Raw genomic sequence first — 16849 nt, 5'->3', positions numbered from 1 at the left:
TTCATCTGTTGATGGACACTTAGATTGTTTCCATGTTTCGGCTATTGTAAATAATGTTGCAATGAACATGGGGTGCAGATATTTCTCCAATATAGTGATTTTGTTTCCTTCAGATAAGTACCCAGAAGTGGAATTACTGGATCATATGGTAGTTCTAGGTTTAATTTTTTGAGGAACCTCCCTACTTTTCCATTAGCTGTGCCAATTTACATTTCCACCAACAGTGCACGAGGATTCCCTTCTCTCCACATCCTTGCCAATACTTGTTATTTCTTGTCTTTTTGATAATAGCCATTCTAACAGGTGTGACTGTGGTTTTGATTTGCATTTCCCTAATGATCAGTGATGTTGAGCATCTTTTTGTGTACCTGTTGGCCATTTGAATGTCTTCTTTAGAAAAATGTCTATTCAGGTCCTTTGCCCATTTTTAAATTGGATTATTTGTTTTTCTCACTCTTGAGTTGTATTAGTTCTTTAAATATTTTGGATATTAACCTCTTATCAGGTATATGATTTGCAAATCTTTTCTCCCATTCTGTAGGTTGCCTTTCATTTTGTTGATGGATTCTTTTGCTGTGCAGAAGCTTTTTAGTTGATAAAGTCCCACTTGTTTATTTTTTTTTTTTTATTTTTTTTGTGAGGAAGATCAGCCCTGAGCTAACATCCATGCTAATCTTCCTCTTTTTGCTAAAGGAAGACCAGCTCTGAGCTAACATCTATTGCCAATCCTCCTCCTTTTTTTTTCCCCAAAGCCCCAGTAGATAGTTGTATGTCATAGCTGCACATCCTTCTAGTTGCTGCATGTGGGACACGGCCTCTGCATGGCCAGAGAAGCGGTGCGTCAGTGTGCACCCGGGATCTGAACCCGGGCCGCCAGTAGTGGAGCATGCGCACGTAACTGCTAAGCCACGGGGCCAGCCCCCCCTCTTGTTTATTTTTGATTTTGTTGCTGTGCTTTAGGCGTCATATTCAGAAAATCAATGCTAAGATCCATGTCAGAGAGCTTTTTTTCCTATGTTTTCTTTCTAGGAGTTTTATGATTTCAGGTCTTACACTTAAGTCTTTAATCCATTTTGAGTTAATTTTTGTAAGTTGTATAAGATAGGGGTCTGGTTTCATTCTTTTACCTGTGAATATCTAGTTTTCTCAGCACTATTGGTTGAAAAGACTGTGTTTTCTCCATTGAGTATTCTTGGCCCCTAGTCATATATTAGTTGACTATATATGCTTGGATTTATTTCTGGGCTCTTGATTCTGTTCCATTATTCTATGTATCTGTTTTTATGCTAATACCATCCTGTTTTGATTACTATAACTTTGTAATATAGTTTGAAATTGGGAAGTGTGATGCCTCTTGCTGTGTTCTTCTCTCTTAGGATTACTTAGGCTATTCAGGGTCTTTTGTGGTTCCACATAAATTTTAGGATTGTTTTTTCTACTTTTGTAAAAAGTACCATTGGAGTCTTGATAGGGATTGCATTGAATCTATGGATGGCTTCAGGTAGTATTGACATTTTAGCAATATTAGTTCTTCCAATTTATGAAGAAGGGATATCTTTGCATTTATCTGGGTCTCCTTCAATTTCTATCATCAATGTCTTGTAGTTTCAAAGTAGAGATCTTTCATCTCCTTGGTTAAATTTATTCATAAGTATTTTATTATTTTTGATTCTATTGTAAATGGGATCGATTTCTTTATTTCTTTTTCAGAAAATTTGTTTTTATTGTATAGACATGCTACTGACTTTTGTATGTTGATTTTGTATCCTACAACTTTACTGAATTCATTGATCAGATTTAATAGTTTTTTAGTTGAGTTTTTAGGATTTTCTATACATTATATCACGTCATCTGCAAATAGAGGCAATTTTACTTCTTCTTTTCCGATTCTGATGCTTTTTATTTCTTTTTCTTGTGTGATTGCTCTGGCTAGGACTCCCAGTACTATGGTGAATAGGAGTGGAGAAAGTAGGCATCCTTTTCTTGTTCCTGATCTTAGAGGAAAGGCTCTCAACCCTTCATCATTGAATATGACATTAGCTGTAGGCTTGTTATATACGGCCTTTATTATGTTGAGATATGTTCTTTCTATGCCTAATTTGTTAAGAGTTTTCATCATGAATGGATGTTGAATTTTGTTAAATCGTCTTTCTGTGTCTATTGAGATGATCATAAGTTTTTTATCTTTCATTTTGTTAATGTGATGTATCACATTGATTGGTTTGTGTATGTTGAAACATCCTTTCATCCCAGGGATAAATCTCACTTGATCATGGTGAATGATCCTTTTAATATGCTGCTGAATTTGGTTTACTAGTATTTTGTTGAGAGTTTTTGTATGTATATTCATCAGGGATATTGGCCTGTAGTTTTCTTTTTTTGTAGGGTCCTATCTGGTTGGTATCAGGGTGATGCTGGCCTCATAAAATGAGATTGGAAGTGTTTCCTCCTCTTTGATTTTTTTGAAGCGTTTGAGAAGGATTGGCATTAATTGTTCTTTAAATGTTGATAAAATTCACCAATGAAACCATCTCATCCTGGTCCTTTCCTTGTTGGGAGTTTTTTGATTACCTATTCAATTTGCTTACTAGTAACTGGTCTGTTCAGATTTTCTATTTCTTCTTGATCTGTGTTGGTATGTTGTATGTTTCTAAGAATTTTTTCATTTCTTCTAGGTTGTCCAGTTTGTTGGTTATGTTTGTAGTAGCCCCTTACAGTTCTTTGTACTTTGTGTTATCAGTTGTAATGTCTCCTTTTCATTTACAATTTTGTTGATTTGGGTCCTCTCTCTTAATATCTTTGCTTGTCTAGCTAAAGCTTTGTCAATTTTGTTTATCTTTTCAAAGGCCAACTCTTAGTTTTGTTAATCTTTCTATTGTTTTCTTGTCCTCTATTTTTATTTATTTCTACTCTAATCTTTTTTGTTTCCTTCCTTTTGGTAACTTTGGGCTTTGTATGTTCTTCTACTTCCTTGAGGATAAAGTTAAGTTGTTTATTTAAGTTCTCTCAATTTTTTTTATGTATGCATTTACAGCTAGAAACTTCCCCCTTAAAATTGATTTGCTGCATCCCGTAACCTTTAGTATGTTGTGTTTCCATTTTTGTTTGTCTCAAGATACTTTTTTTTTTTTTTTTTTGTGAGGAGGATCAGCCCTGAGCTAACATCTGCCAATCCTCATCTTTTTGCTGAGGAAGTGGCCCTGGGCTAACATCCGTGCCCATCTTCCTCCACTTTATATGGGACGCTGCCACAGGATGGCTTGCCAAGTTGTGCGTCAGTGCATGCCTGGGATCCGAACTGGCGAACCCTGGGCCACCACAGCAGAGCGCTCACACTTAACCGCTCGCACCACCGGGCCGGCCCCCTCAAGATACTTTTTTTATTTCCTCTATACGTTCTCCTTCGACCCACTGGTTGTTCAGGAGAGTGTTAACTTCCATGTATTCTTGAGTTTTCCAGTTTTCATAATGTTAGTGATTTCTAGTTTCATAAAATTGTGGTTGGAGAAGATACTTGGTATGATTTCAATCTGGATTTGCTAAGTCTTGTTTTGTGGCCTAACATATGATGTAGCCTAGAAAATGTTCCATGTGTGCCTGAGGAGAATGTATATTCCACTGTCGTTGGCTAGAATGTTCCAACCAAAATTTATTGTCTCTCAGTAGTGGAGGCTAAAAGTTCAAGACCAAGGTGTCAGCAGGGCTGTTCCTTCTGACGGCGGAGAGGAAGTGTCTGTTCTACTCTTCTCTTCCAGCTCTTGGTGGTTTGCTGGCAGTCTTTGACATTCCTTGGCTTGTAGATGCACCACCTCAATCTTAGCCTTTGTCTCTACATGGTTTTCTTCCTGTGTTGGTGTGTGTCTGTCTTTGTGTCCAAATTTCCCCTTTATATAAGGACACCACTCATGTCCCCCTAATGACCTCATCTTAACTGATTACATCTTCAATGACCCTATTTCAATAAGGCCACATTCTGAAGTACTGGGGGCTAGGACTTCAACCTATAAAGTTTTGGGGGACACAATTCAACCCATAACACTCTATCCATTTGTCCAAATTGGAATAATAATGTGAATACTTTCTATGATTTGCTTTTTTTCATTTATTGTGGATAGATACTATGCTAGTAAATACAGATCTACAGATTTGGGCATAATATTCCATAGTACGCATTATGGTAATTTATTTAGCTACTCATTGAATAATGAACCTTTGGATGGGTTTCTACTTTTTAACTATTACAAACAACTCTGAAAAAGCATATTTATATACATAACTTTATGTATGTGTCAGTGTTTCTTTTGAGATGGATAATGGGGGAATTAATGAGGCAAAACTTTTAGGCATTTTATATTTTGTTAGTTATAGCCAAATTTTCTTTTCTTGGACTTTAGACCTTTATCTCTGCCTGCATATTGCCTCCCTACCCCCATATTACATAAGTGTCACACACTGAGCATTTGCAAAATACTTTAATTCTTGTAACTTACTCCCACCCCATCCTTTGTCCTGTTCTTGCCCTCTCCTTACAGCCTTGTTGAACAGTGGGACTTTCCAGGAGGCTGATTAGCCAGTAAACAGAGGACAATCCTAAATTTTCTCTACTTTCAGTTCCCTATACCTCTCATTTTTTTTTACATAACACCGAAGGGAGCTTTCTAAAATGAAAGTTTGACAATATTGAGCCTTTGCTCAGAACACCTTTGAAAGTTCTTCTCTGCAGCCAGAGTGGAGTTGGTACTCCTCAGCCGGGCATGCAAGGCTGCTCCTGCCAAGCCCTGGATGGCTGTTCCTGCCCTCTCGCCTAACACACGGCTCACTCCACCTTGAGCAGGACTGGATTAACGTTTAGTTCTAAGGACCTGATCGGCTCTTTCTCCACTTTCCTCTGCCTGGAGGGCTACTGTTAGTCTCCCACCCCCACCGTCCATCTAGAAAGCTCCTTTTCATTCTTCAAGTAATTTCTCTGATCCTGTTTTTCCATCTAAAAATAGGGACAAAAACAACCCCTGCGTCTTGGTTTTGTAACAATTCAATGAGATAATCCTATTTAAAGTCATCATCAAACAGTCAAGGACATAGTAAATATTTAATAAGTGTTAAATCTTCTTTCTCAATTTTATTTGAGACATTTTTGTGACATAAGGCATATCACTAGTAATTTTTAAAAACCTAATAATTTAACTTAATGTAGTACATGGCGAGATATCTGTGCTCCGTAAGTGTAGAGCTGAGTTAATGGATCAGTTGAAACCAAGATATATGATGTTGGTTACATTCCTCTAATCTAGCAGATTGCTTGGTAAAACTTGGTTGCTTGACTTTCTAAACATTTTATTACCTACTCCATGTACCCATCATTCAGTCTCAATGGTTACCAACATTTTGATAATTCAGATGTGACTTATTCTTAACAAAACCAACTTGTCTCCTTGTGACTGCTGCCATTTAACTATGCATGGCTCCTCAAACATCTGTTTCATAATCCTTTCTAGTCCTTTTCTGGAAACAGTGGTAAAGCTTGCCATTGTGTAACTTTCAAAAGATTCTTTTTTTTTTTTTTTTTTAATATTCTTTCCTTTCCTTTTTTATGACCATCTCCAGTCTTCTGGAATGTTCTTCATCTTTGCCAGTGTCTTAGTCCACTTGGGCTGCTATAACAAAAATGCTGTAGACCAAGTGGCTCAAACATTTATTTCTCACAGTTCTGGAGGCTGGAAGACCAAGATGAAGGCACCTATAGATCAGCTGGTTCCTGGGGAGGACTCTTTCTGGCCTGCAGACAGCCACCTTCTCCCTATGTCCTCACATGCGGAGGGAGCCAGGGAGCTCTCTTATAAAGGCATTAATCCCATCGTGAGGGCTCTACCCTCATGACCCTGAAAGGCCCCACCTCCTAGTACCATCGCATTGGGGGTTAAGATTTCAACATACAAATGTTGGGGGACACAAACGAATCTCTTCTGCGTGTTCCCTAAGGACCCTCTGACAAAATTCTTCTCAGCTGGAAGCCACTCAGAACTTGCTTTGTTTCTGCTCATTCCTCTGGGGCTTAATTTCCCCCTTCGTCTTGCTTACTCTTCCTTTTTCACTGTGATTCATCCTTGACCTGGAGGAGGGAGACCAGTGGGAGGATAAGTACTTCCGTTTCCTTGTGGTCATCTGTTCAGGCTACACTGTCTGAATGACTTCTTTCTTTGTTTCTGTTTTTCCTGATTCTAAGACACCTTAGAGCTTAAACACATGTCATTGTTAAGGATTCTGGCAGGAAGGTATGTGATCGCTTGAGCTGTTCTTAAATCAAGGCTTCATTGAAGTCTTGGTGTATGTGCCTTTCTGTACACTGTGTGCCACCCTCTGATGCATATGCAGGACTGGCGCAGCTGTCTATATCAGAGCCAGTGTGCTCTCCCTGGGCGATAGAACACCCTCAACTAGACCCAAGAGTAGTATATCAAAAATCTTAACTCCGTGAAGTGTAGCGCAAACCTAGGGCTCTGTGCTCTGAGAGGCCCTCACGGTGCAGGAGGAGGAGGGAGCTGGGCAGAAGGGCAACAGAGGGCAGATGACACTGGACAGCTTATGTCCGCATCCCCTCTCCACCACACACTTGCTCTTTGACCCCAGGAGAAATGTGATTTGATGAGACTGGGTTTCTAATCTGTGAAAACAGGTAATAGTTACAGCGGAACTGCCACCTTGCCCGGTCGATGTAAGAATCAAATAAGGCAGGTCTCTGCAGTGTTGTGGGAATTATTAGTCAGGATCAACTGGGCAGTCTTTGTGGAAGAAGTGGTGGTGAGGAGCGTGCATGGTCAGAGGGAACATGAGCGAGAAGGAGGAGGGATGTAGAGGGAATCCAGATCAGTTTGCTTTCATTCTGTCTCTTCTACTGAGCCCAGCCAAGCATCTGCTGAGACCTCAGTTTGTCTCTCTTGTGGGGCCAGGACGGGGAGTCGTGCTCTCCTCAGGCACATCCATGATACTGGCTCCTGACCTCTAAGCTGAAGGATGCAGCTTTTCAGACGAGGTGAGGTTTCTGCGGTGAGACAGCTGTGCTGTGTCCAAAGAAGGCTGGTCGCTGAGGACTCTTCCCCCTGTTCCTTCTACAGGTTGGTGAATTCTGGCCTTACCTCAGGCTGCTGTCCAGCCCTGTCCTCGGTGTTCAGTACCAACCAGAATCTCATGCAACTTTACCTGCGGGGCAATGCTCTTGGAGACACAGGGGTCAAACTGCTCTGTGAGGGGCTCTTGCACCCCAACTGCAAGCTGCAGATGTTGGAGTAAGTCCCTTAGCTTGTTACAGTGATGAGAATACCTGGTGGCTGGGTGGGGGGAGCTTGAGGGAATGACGACGAGATCATCTGTGTCTGAGGAGGGATGGAGTTCTCCGAGGGTTTGGCTTATTGGGGATGGTGGGACTGGGAGGAGTTCTACTTCTAGAGGGTGTAAAGGAAAATTCTGGAGTTCTTCTCACCACAAATTTCTCTACCACAAAAGAGTGGGGGTGGAATGGCACAAGTATTTTAGGGAAATTCATAGGGAGACATAGAATTTGGGAAAAATCAATTCACAAAGTGCTGTTACTAATGTGATCTGCACAATCCAGTAGACTGGAAAAGATACTCCTATCTGAAAAGGAGAGAAGAATAACCATGGGCATGTAAGATTTTTCCAGTCTTGTTCACCCTGTGCTGTCTCTGCATCTGAAACATTGCAAGCTGAGACCTGGGAGATGTAGGGGATGGCCAGGGGGCACATTCTGTAAATCACCCTCTTTCTTGCAGATTAGACAGCTGCAGCCTCACCTCACACTGCTGCTGGGATCTGTCCACACTGCTGACCTCCAACCAGAGCCTGCGTGAGCTGAGCCTGGGCAGCAATGACCTGGGTGATCTGGGGGTCATGCTGCTCTGCGAAGTGCTGAAACAGCAGGGCTGCCTCCTAAAAAGCCTGGGGTAAGCGTGCTCTGCAGGGATGTGCCTGCCAGGTTCAGAGTTCTCAGGAAACGTTGACTAGTTACCAACATCCTGGATGGCTTTGCTTGCGCTCAGGGTGAGATGGGGCCTGGCTAGTTGTTGTGGGTATTTTTATGGGGTATTTGAGTCATGAACTGCGTATCCAACTTCATCCGGACATTTAGAGTAATCAAGGTTCAGTTTGGTGTGAAAAGACTTCTCATCTATTTCCCTGAAAGAAACATAAGTCCCACCGAAAGTGGCCGAATAGAATTGTATTTCTGTGTGAGGGATTGTGCTTTGTGGAACTAGACTGGTCACTGGGTCGTCCTAATTGCAACAGTCTTTGCATAGTGGAGGTGCCGTCAGTCTTCTTTCTGAGGATTTCTAAATGGAAGAGAGTGCTCCAGAAACATCCAGATCAGAAACTTCATAAAATTCAGCCCTTCTGCAGTGTGTGGGGACCAATGGCTCCCTTCCGTCATCGGTGATACCCCTGAGGTACCCATTACCTCTCTGGGAAGAGCTTCCTAGTGCGTCTCACAACTCCTGTCGGCCCCACCATCACTCTCCACTGAAGACAGTTCCTTCACTTGGCTTTGGGGGTGACATGCTCTCCTGTGGATTTTCTTCTACTTCACTGGCTGTTTCTGCTCAGTCTCCTTTTTGGCTTCTCTTCACCATCCTGACCTTTACACGCTAAGTCCCCAGGTTTCACTCATTGGGCTAATTTTTCTTCTCTACACTTTCTTCCTCATTTATACCACCTAGTCTTCCGGCTTTATTATATATGTGCTGTGTCCCCCAATTTATATCTCCATGAATTCCGTGTCCAAATGCTCGTTGACCTTCCACTTGGTGTCTAACAAGCCTCCTAAACTTAACGTGTCCAAATGCAAGCCTGTGCTATCCCTCTCTGTCTAAAACCTGCTTCTTCTCATCTCAGTCAACGGAAACTCAGTCTGAATTTCTCAGGCCAAAAAAATCCTAGCGTCATTCTTGATGCCTCTTTTTCCTCACGCCCACGTCCAGTCCACTGGCGCATCCCGTCAGCTCTGCCTTCATGGCCCGCTCTGACCACTTCCCACCAGCTCCATGGCTCCTGCCGGTTCAAGCCGCCATCACCTCTTGTCTGGACTGTCCTGGCGGCATCCTGCCAGGCCGCGCTGCGTCTGTTATTCTCACCATAGCAGATGGGGGTGCAGCCAACACATGAGTCAGATCCTGTCACCCCCACCACCGTGCTCCTGCGGCTTCCTGTCACATTCACAGTAAGAGCCGCAACCTCGGCAGCACCTAAGGCCCCACGTGGTCTTCCCCCGCTGTAAACTCGTCTTCTCCCGACCTTGTTCCTTCTGCTCCACTCACACTGGTCTCCTTGCTGTTTTGCAAAAACCCCGTCACCTCCAGAACTTTGCACTTGCTGTTCCCTCTGCCTGGAACTCTCTCCCTTTTGATGTTCACATGCTTTGTTCTTATCCATCCTTAAATTCTCTGCTTAGAGGTCTTGTTCTGTGAGAATCTGTCTCTGACCATCCTACAGAAAACAGCAGGCCAGCATGCTTTTCCCTCTTCTCTGCTTATTTTCTTCCACAGTGTTGACCACCATCATACATGGTATATCATTTCCTTGTTTATTTTCTATATCCTACCCCAAGAATGTAAATTCTATTAGCCCAGGGACTTGGTCAAGGCTGAGCACCAACTGGAATGCAAGTTCGAATAAACAGAAGTTTGGATCACATCGCATCCTTGTGCAGTTACTGTAGAGCACATTTGCTGCAGGAAAAGCCAACATTGCCAGTGCTGGGAGAAACAGAGAGACAGAGGGAGGGGTTGCTCAGGATGAAGCTGGAGATGTTGCTGCATGTGGGGTCACCGAGCCAGCCCTGAAGGACACCTTGGAGATGAGGGATAGGCTCAAAATAGACGGGAGAATCCACAGATGCAATCAACCTGTCTCGTCAGCTCGGACTGCCATAATACAACAGCATAGACTGGGCGCCTTAAACAACAGACTTTGATTCCTCACGGGAAGGTGGGGAGTCCATGATTACGGTGCTGGCTGATTCGGTTTCTGGTGAGCGCTCTCTTCTAGGCTTGCAGATGGCTGCCGTCTTGCTGTGTCTTCACACAGCACAGGGAGAGAAGAGAGTGACAGAGACAGAGAGTGTGTGCTCTGGTATCTCTTCTTACGAGGGCACTAATCTCATCACGAGAACCCGCCACCGTGACCTCATCTAACCCTGATCATCTCCCAAAGGCCTTATCTCCGAAACCATCACATTGAGGGTTAGGGCTTCAACATATGAACTTTGGAGGAACACAGACATTCAGTCACAGCACAACCAAATCAAGATTTCTAAAAATGATGCGGGGCAAAGGGTGTGACTTCTTAGTTAAGTTGCGAGGGAAATTTTAAAAAAGAGAAGGAGGAAGAACTTATATCAAAGAAGACTTGAGAGGCATACCAAGCAGTTGCAATGTGTGGACTTTATACGGCTCCTAATTGAATGAACATAATATAAAAAATTTATCAGAAAATTGAGGAAATTTAAGCACTGATTGGACATATGTTGATACTAAGGAATTGTTAAATTTTTTAGGTGTGATAATGGCATTGTGGTTATGTTTTTAAAAGTCCTTCCTCATTTAGTGTCACACAGTGAAATATTTATGGGTGCATGAAATGCTGTGTTTAAAATGATCTGTTGATGTGAGGAGAGAGAGGGCAATAGATGAAACAACATTGGCCAGGAGCTGTTAATTGTCGGACCTGGGAAATGGGCATATGGGGATTCATTATGCTTTTCTCTCTACATTTACATATGTTTAAACATTTCCAAACTCAAAGGTTAAAAATAAAGCAGAAACCACCTTTGGCATGAAGCACAGTGGTGGAGAGCTAGGAAGCTGTGAGGTTAGGGATGGTGAGGAGATGGGGTTTTTAAGGCCAGAAACTCTGAGTGTCGTTTGGAGAGAATAACCCGAGGCTCTGTATTTTTCTTTACAGTCTGTGTGAAATGTATTTCAATTATGAGACCAAATGCGCGTTAGAAACACTGCAGGAAGAAAAGCCCGAGCTGACCGTTGTCTTTGAGCCCTCGTGGTAGCGACGGAGCAGGGCCGCCAGACGCCCATGTTCCTGGCCCCGCCATGCGGTGTGGACCAGAGCAAGAGGCTCCTCCATCAGGGTTAGACCAGCGCTCCGAGATTCTTCTGGTCTGTGTGGGAGACGAAAGCCTGCGGATGGTGCTTTGCAGAGAGAGCGTGAGCATCTCCTTTGACACTGGGTTGAAGACAAGAAGGCAACAGAATTGTCCAGATGATCCAGTTCTCATCACAGCGCCTTCTCAGAGGGTGTGTTCCTCTCGGTGACCTCGTGTAACTCATTACATAAAGCACTTTGTGCTTTCTTCTCAAAATCTCCTTCCCTCAGCTCTTTTCCCTCTTTTTGTTCTGTTTATTTTGCCCACATCACCACTCCTGCCATCTTGCTCTTAACTGACTGTAAATAGGGTGAGTTAACTGTATATTATGTTGCAATTTTGTGGCAGCAACTTATTTATTTTTGTAACAGTTTTATTTTCTAATAAAATAATTCATTTTTATTGTAGTTGGTTGACAATTCAGAAGATATAAAAACTTTGTTGTATTTATTGAGTTAAATTGTTTCCTTTCCTTAATTTTAAAAGATGGTGCCTAGAAATCTTTTTACTTATTTATCTAAAGTACTAAAGATAAATTAAATTTCTTTATGAATTTTTAAAATCTCTTTGCCAAATGATTCAATTGTAATGAATGGGGGAAAAATTGCCTCACCCTAACTCTGATGGTGGAAATTTCAGCTCTGGTAGGACAGGAGGTTGAAAATCATGCAGAGGAAGGTTTTAGAGGGGATGGAGCTATAGCCATAAATAGAAGTATTATGTAAAAATGTGTTTTGCCCTCAGTTATAAGAACTTATCTTGGCTTTACCTCATCCCAGGAGAAGTTTATTTACACGCTGCACATAGCATTAAATCACTAATAAATATTGATTAATTGCTTCTCTACACACAGAGCAACTCTTGAACCTCATGAGTTGTTCAGGATGGAAATACTACTTCCTCTGTTAGATGAGCCATCCAGGCCTTTGCTACTCAAAGTGTGGACTGTTGATGTAAGGAGCTTGTGCAAGAATGTAAACCAACCACATTACTAAGCGTGCTTTTTAGATAAGCTCACTTTTTTCAAGGTAAGACTTTCTCAATAAAGGAAGCAGTATGTGATTTATATTCTGGTGCAAACTCTGTCTTGTCCAGGACAGATGCTTTTGAGTAACTCTGATCTAGGTATTTGTTTTGTGCATCTTGGTGAGGCAAACTACTGCAGATGCCCCCCTTGCTACAAACACCTTGACATGTGGATAAAAGTGATTAAAAACACATGGCTAAGCTGGAAAGAGAAAAAGAAAAACTTCTGGGCACTGTGAACTTGAAACTGGATTAAGAGTTTATCCTTCAGTGACCCAGAGGAATATCTGAGTACATAAAGACCCCACAATGTAACTACTAATTTGGAAAAGTCCATGAGGTTTTCCACATTTAGTAGAACTAAAAAGTAAGTAAAGTTGCCAGATAGAGGATCAATGTACAAAGATCAGTGGCATGTGGTTGGGAAAAAATCATTCTTTTCCTATTTGCAGATGACATGATTTTATATAGAGAAAACCCTGAAGAATCCATTGGAAAACTATTAGAAATAATCAACAACTACACCAAAGTTGCAGGGTACAAAATCAACTTACAAAAATCAGTTGCATTTCTATATGCTAATAATGAACTAACAGAAAGATAACTCAAAAAGATAATCCCATTTACAATCACAATGAAAAGAATAAAATATCAAGGAGTAAATTTAATCAAGGAGGTGAAAGACCTATACAATGAAGACTATAAGACATTATTGAAAGAAATTGATGATGACATAAAGAAATGGAAAAATATCCCATGCATATGGACTGGAAGAATGAACATACTTAAAAAGTCCATACTACCTAAAGCAACCTACACATTCAATGCAATCCCAATCAGAATCCCAATGACGTTCTTCACAGAAATAGAACAAAGAATACTAAAATTCATATGGGGCAACAAAAGACCCCAAATAGCTAAAGCAATCCTGGGAAAAAAGAACAAACTGGAGGTATCACAATCCCTGACTTCAAAAATACTACAAAGCGGGCCGGTCCCATGGCTTAGCGGTTAAGTGCGTGCTCTCTGCTGCTGGCGGCCCGGGTTCTGATCCCGGGTGCGTACCAATGCACTGCTTCTCCGGCCATGCTGAGGCCGCGTCCCACATACAGCAACCAGAAGGATGTGCAGCTATGACATACAACTATCTACTGGGGCTTTGGGGGAAATAAATAAATAAATAAAATTAAAAAAAAAAATAATAAAAATACTACAAAGCTATAGTAATCAAAACAGCATGGTACTGGTACAAAAACAGACACACAGATCAAGGGAACAGAATTTAAAGCCCGGAAACAAAACCACTCATCTACAGACAGCTAATCTTTGACAAAGGAGCTAAGAACATACAATGGAGAAAGGAAAGTCTCTTCAACAAACGGTGCTGGGAAAACTGGACAGGCACATGCAAAAGAATGAAAGTAGACCATCTTCTTTCGCCATACACAAAAATTAACTCAAAATGGATCAAAGACCTGAAGGTGAGACCTGAAACTATAAAACTCATAGAAGAAAATATAGGCAGTACACTATATGACATCGGTCTTAGAGGGATCTTTTCGAATTCCGTGTCTACTTGGACAAGGGAAACAAAAGAAAAAATAAACAAGTGGGACTTCATCAGATTCAAGAGCTTCTACAAGGCAAATGAAACCAGGATCAAAATGAATAGACAACCAACCAGCTGGGAGAAAATATTGGCAAATCATATATCTGACACAGGTTTAATCTCCATAATATATAAAGAACTCACACAACTGAACAACAAAAAAAACCAAACAACCTGATCAGAAAATGGGCAGAGGATATGAACAGATAATTTCCCAAGGAAGATACACAGATGGCCAATAGGCACATGAAAAGATGTTAAACATCACTAATCATCAGGGAAATGCAAATCAAAACTACAGTAAGATATCACCTTACACCCATGAGAATGGCTATAATCACCAAGACAAAATCAACAAATGTTGGAGAGATTGTGGAGAAATGGGAACCCTAATTCACTGCTGGTGGGAAGGCAAACTGGTGCAGCCTCTATGGAAAACAGTATGGAAATTCCTCAACAAATTAAAAATGGAAATACCTTATGATCCAGCTATCCACTACTGGGTATCTATCCAAAGAACCTGAAATCAACAATCCAAAGAGGCTTATGCACCCCTATGTTCATTGCAGCATTATTCACTATAGCCAAGACATGGAAGCCACCCAAGTGTCCCTCGACTGATGATTGGATAAAGAAGACATGGTATATTCATACAATGGAATACTACTCAGGCATTAAAAAAAGACAAAATCATCCCATTTGCAACAACATGGATGGACCTGGAGGGTATTACGTTCAGCGAAATAAGCCAGAGAGAGAAAGACAAACACCACATGATTTCACTCACATGTGGAAGATAAACTAACACATGGACAGAGAGAACTGTTTGGTGGTTACCAGGGGAAGGGGGTTGGGGGGTGGGCACAAGGGGTGAAGGGATGCATTTATATGGTGACTGACAAAAATAATGTACAACTAAAATTTCACAATGTTATAAATTATTAAAACATCAGTAATAAATAAATAAATAAAAATTTAAAAAATATCATTCTTTCAACAATCATAGTAAAGATTGGGTCAAGCAGGAAGCAGTCATGGATGCTAAATCTACAGGGGACGTCAAATCGAGAGCAGGACTCCTATGTGGTTGGAAACTATCTCCCCACAGTTGGTGAATCAGTTACAAAAGAAAAATAGTTGGGGCCGGCGCGTGGCGTAGTGGTTAAGTGCGCACGCTCCGCTGCTCCCGGCCTGGGTTTGGATCCCGGGCTCTCACCAACGCACCACTTAGGCCATGCTGTGGTGGCGTCCTATATAAAGTGGAGGAAGATGGGCACGGATGTGAGCCTAGGGCCAGTCTTCCTCAGCACAAAAAAAAAAAGGAGGAGGATTGGCACGGATGTTAGCTCAGGGCTGATCTTCCTCACAAAAAAAAAAAAAACAAAAATAGTAACTATATAAAGAGCAGAAATTGGATGGTGCCCTGACCATCTATTAAACAATATCAGTGAGGGCAGGTGGATGTCAGATTTCATGTGCGATAACTTGGGAAGGAACCAATATCACCCATGTATGATTCTGGCTGAGAATGCATACCCAGAATCTAATCTTGGGGAACACAAGATAAACCCCAAATGAGGCAGCTCTGCTAAAAAGCGGAGGGAACTGCATTCTTCAAGATGTCAATGTCAGTGTCGATAGTGGTTAAATCCTGGAGGCGGATAGTATGGGATTGTTCTTTATACTATTCTTATTCTTACATCTTTTGCGTACATGTGGCATTATTTCCAAATGAAAAGTTAAAAAACCAAAACAGCAGCATTCCTAAGCACCTGCAATTTAAAATGTAATAAAAATCCTATTAATCACAGCAACAAAAATTATCAGGTATCTAGAATAAATCTATCAAAAATTGTACACAAATCATACAAAAGAAGACCTAAATGATAGAGAGATGTGTCATATACATGGATGGGAAGATTCAACAATGCCAGTCCCACTGCCCCACCAGTAAACTAAAATTCAATGCAGTTGCAATTAACATACTAACAGGGATTTTCATAGAATTGAGAAAGATAATTTTTAAAATGTGTATGGAAAATAGGGGGCAAAGAGTATCCAGGAAAATTTTGATGACATAGGAGGACTTGCCATACTAGACCTCAAGGAGCTATAATAACTGGTCAGTGTAGTAGAGGCAGGACACATTTCGTGCCCGGCACAGGCATGAATGGAAATGTGATTTGTGACATTGAAACTGGGGAGGAAAGGAAAGAAGGTCGGTGAACCTGTCTGGGACAAATAGCCATGCACATAGAAACATTGTATTTCTGCCTCATATCACACAAAAAATTCCAAATGTGATGAAGACACAATTTAAAAGAAAAGCTACATGCACAACAATGTGACAACGTGACAATCAAGTTAACAATACTGTATCACATACTTGAAATTTGCTAAGAGGGTAGATCTTCTCACCACACACACAAAAAGGAAGAGGCCAACTCTGTGAGATGATGGATATGTTAATTAGCATGATTGTGGTGATTATTTCACAGCATATATTTATAGCAAAACATCACATTGTACACTATATATAAGTATACAATATTTTTTATTGGAGTAAAATTGGTATATAACATTATATAAGATACAGGTGTACATCATTATAACTCAACATCCGTATACACTACAGTGTGCTTGCCACCAAAAGTCTGATTACCATCCATCACCATACACTTGAACCCCTTCACTCATGTCCCCCACCTCCAAACCCCCTTCCCCTCTCGGTAGCCACCAATCTGTTCTCTGTATCTATGAGTTTGTTTTTGTTTTGTTTTATTTGTTTTGTTTTGTTCCTTTTTAGATTCCACATATGAATGAAACCATACAGTGTTTGTCTTTCTCCATCTGACTTATTTCACTGAGCATAATATTCTCAAGGTCCATCCATGCTGTTGCACATGGCAAGATTTCATCTTTTTTGTGGCCGAGTAGTATTCCATTGTATATATATACCACATTTTCTTTATCCATTCATCCATCCACAGGCGCTTAGGTTGTTTCCACGTCTTGGCTATTGCGAATAATACTGCAATGAACATGGG

At 41.2% G+C, this 16849-nt stretch overlaps 1 protein-coding gene across 2 annotated transcripts in view; it reads left to right on the top strand.

Moving 5' to 3' along the window:
• Positions 1-11655, top strand: part of NLRP3 (NLR family pyrin domain containing 3) — a 34815-nt gene extending 23160 nt beyond the window's left edge. For both annotated transcript variants that reach the window (XM_087430243.1, XM_087430242.1), the window contains 3 exons: positions 7113-7283; positions 7788-7958; positions 10972-11655. In XM_087430243.1, the coding sequence (XP_087286369.1) occupies positions 7113-7283; positions 7788-7958; positions 10972-11071 (442 nt within the window). In that variant the 3' untranslated portion in view covers positions 11072-11655. The remainder of the gene's footprint in view (positions 1-7112; positions 7284-7787; positions 7959-10971) is intronic.
• The last annotated feature ends 5194 nt before the right edge of the window (positions 11656-16849 follow it).

This window comes from Ceratotherium simum, chromosome 4 (genome assembly GCF_057802395.1).
Source record: "Ceratotherium simum simum isolate JZ-2026a chromosome 4, ASM5780239v1, whole genome shotgun sequence".
Taxonomy (NCBI): Eukaryota; Metazoa; Chordata; class Mammalia; order Perissodactyla; family Rhinocerotidae; genus Ceratotherium; species Ceratotherium simum.
The sequence above is the reverse complement of the archived record's forward strand: the minus strand, read 5'-3'. Positions and strand labels throughout refer to the sequence as shown.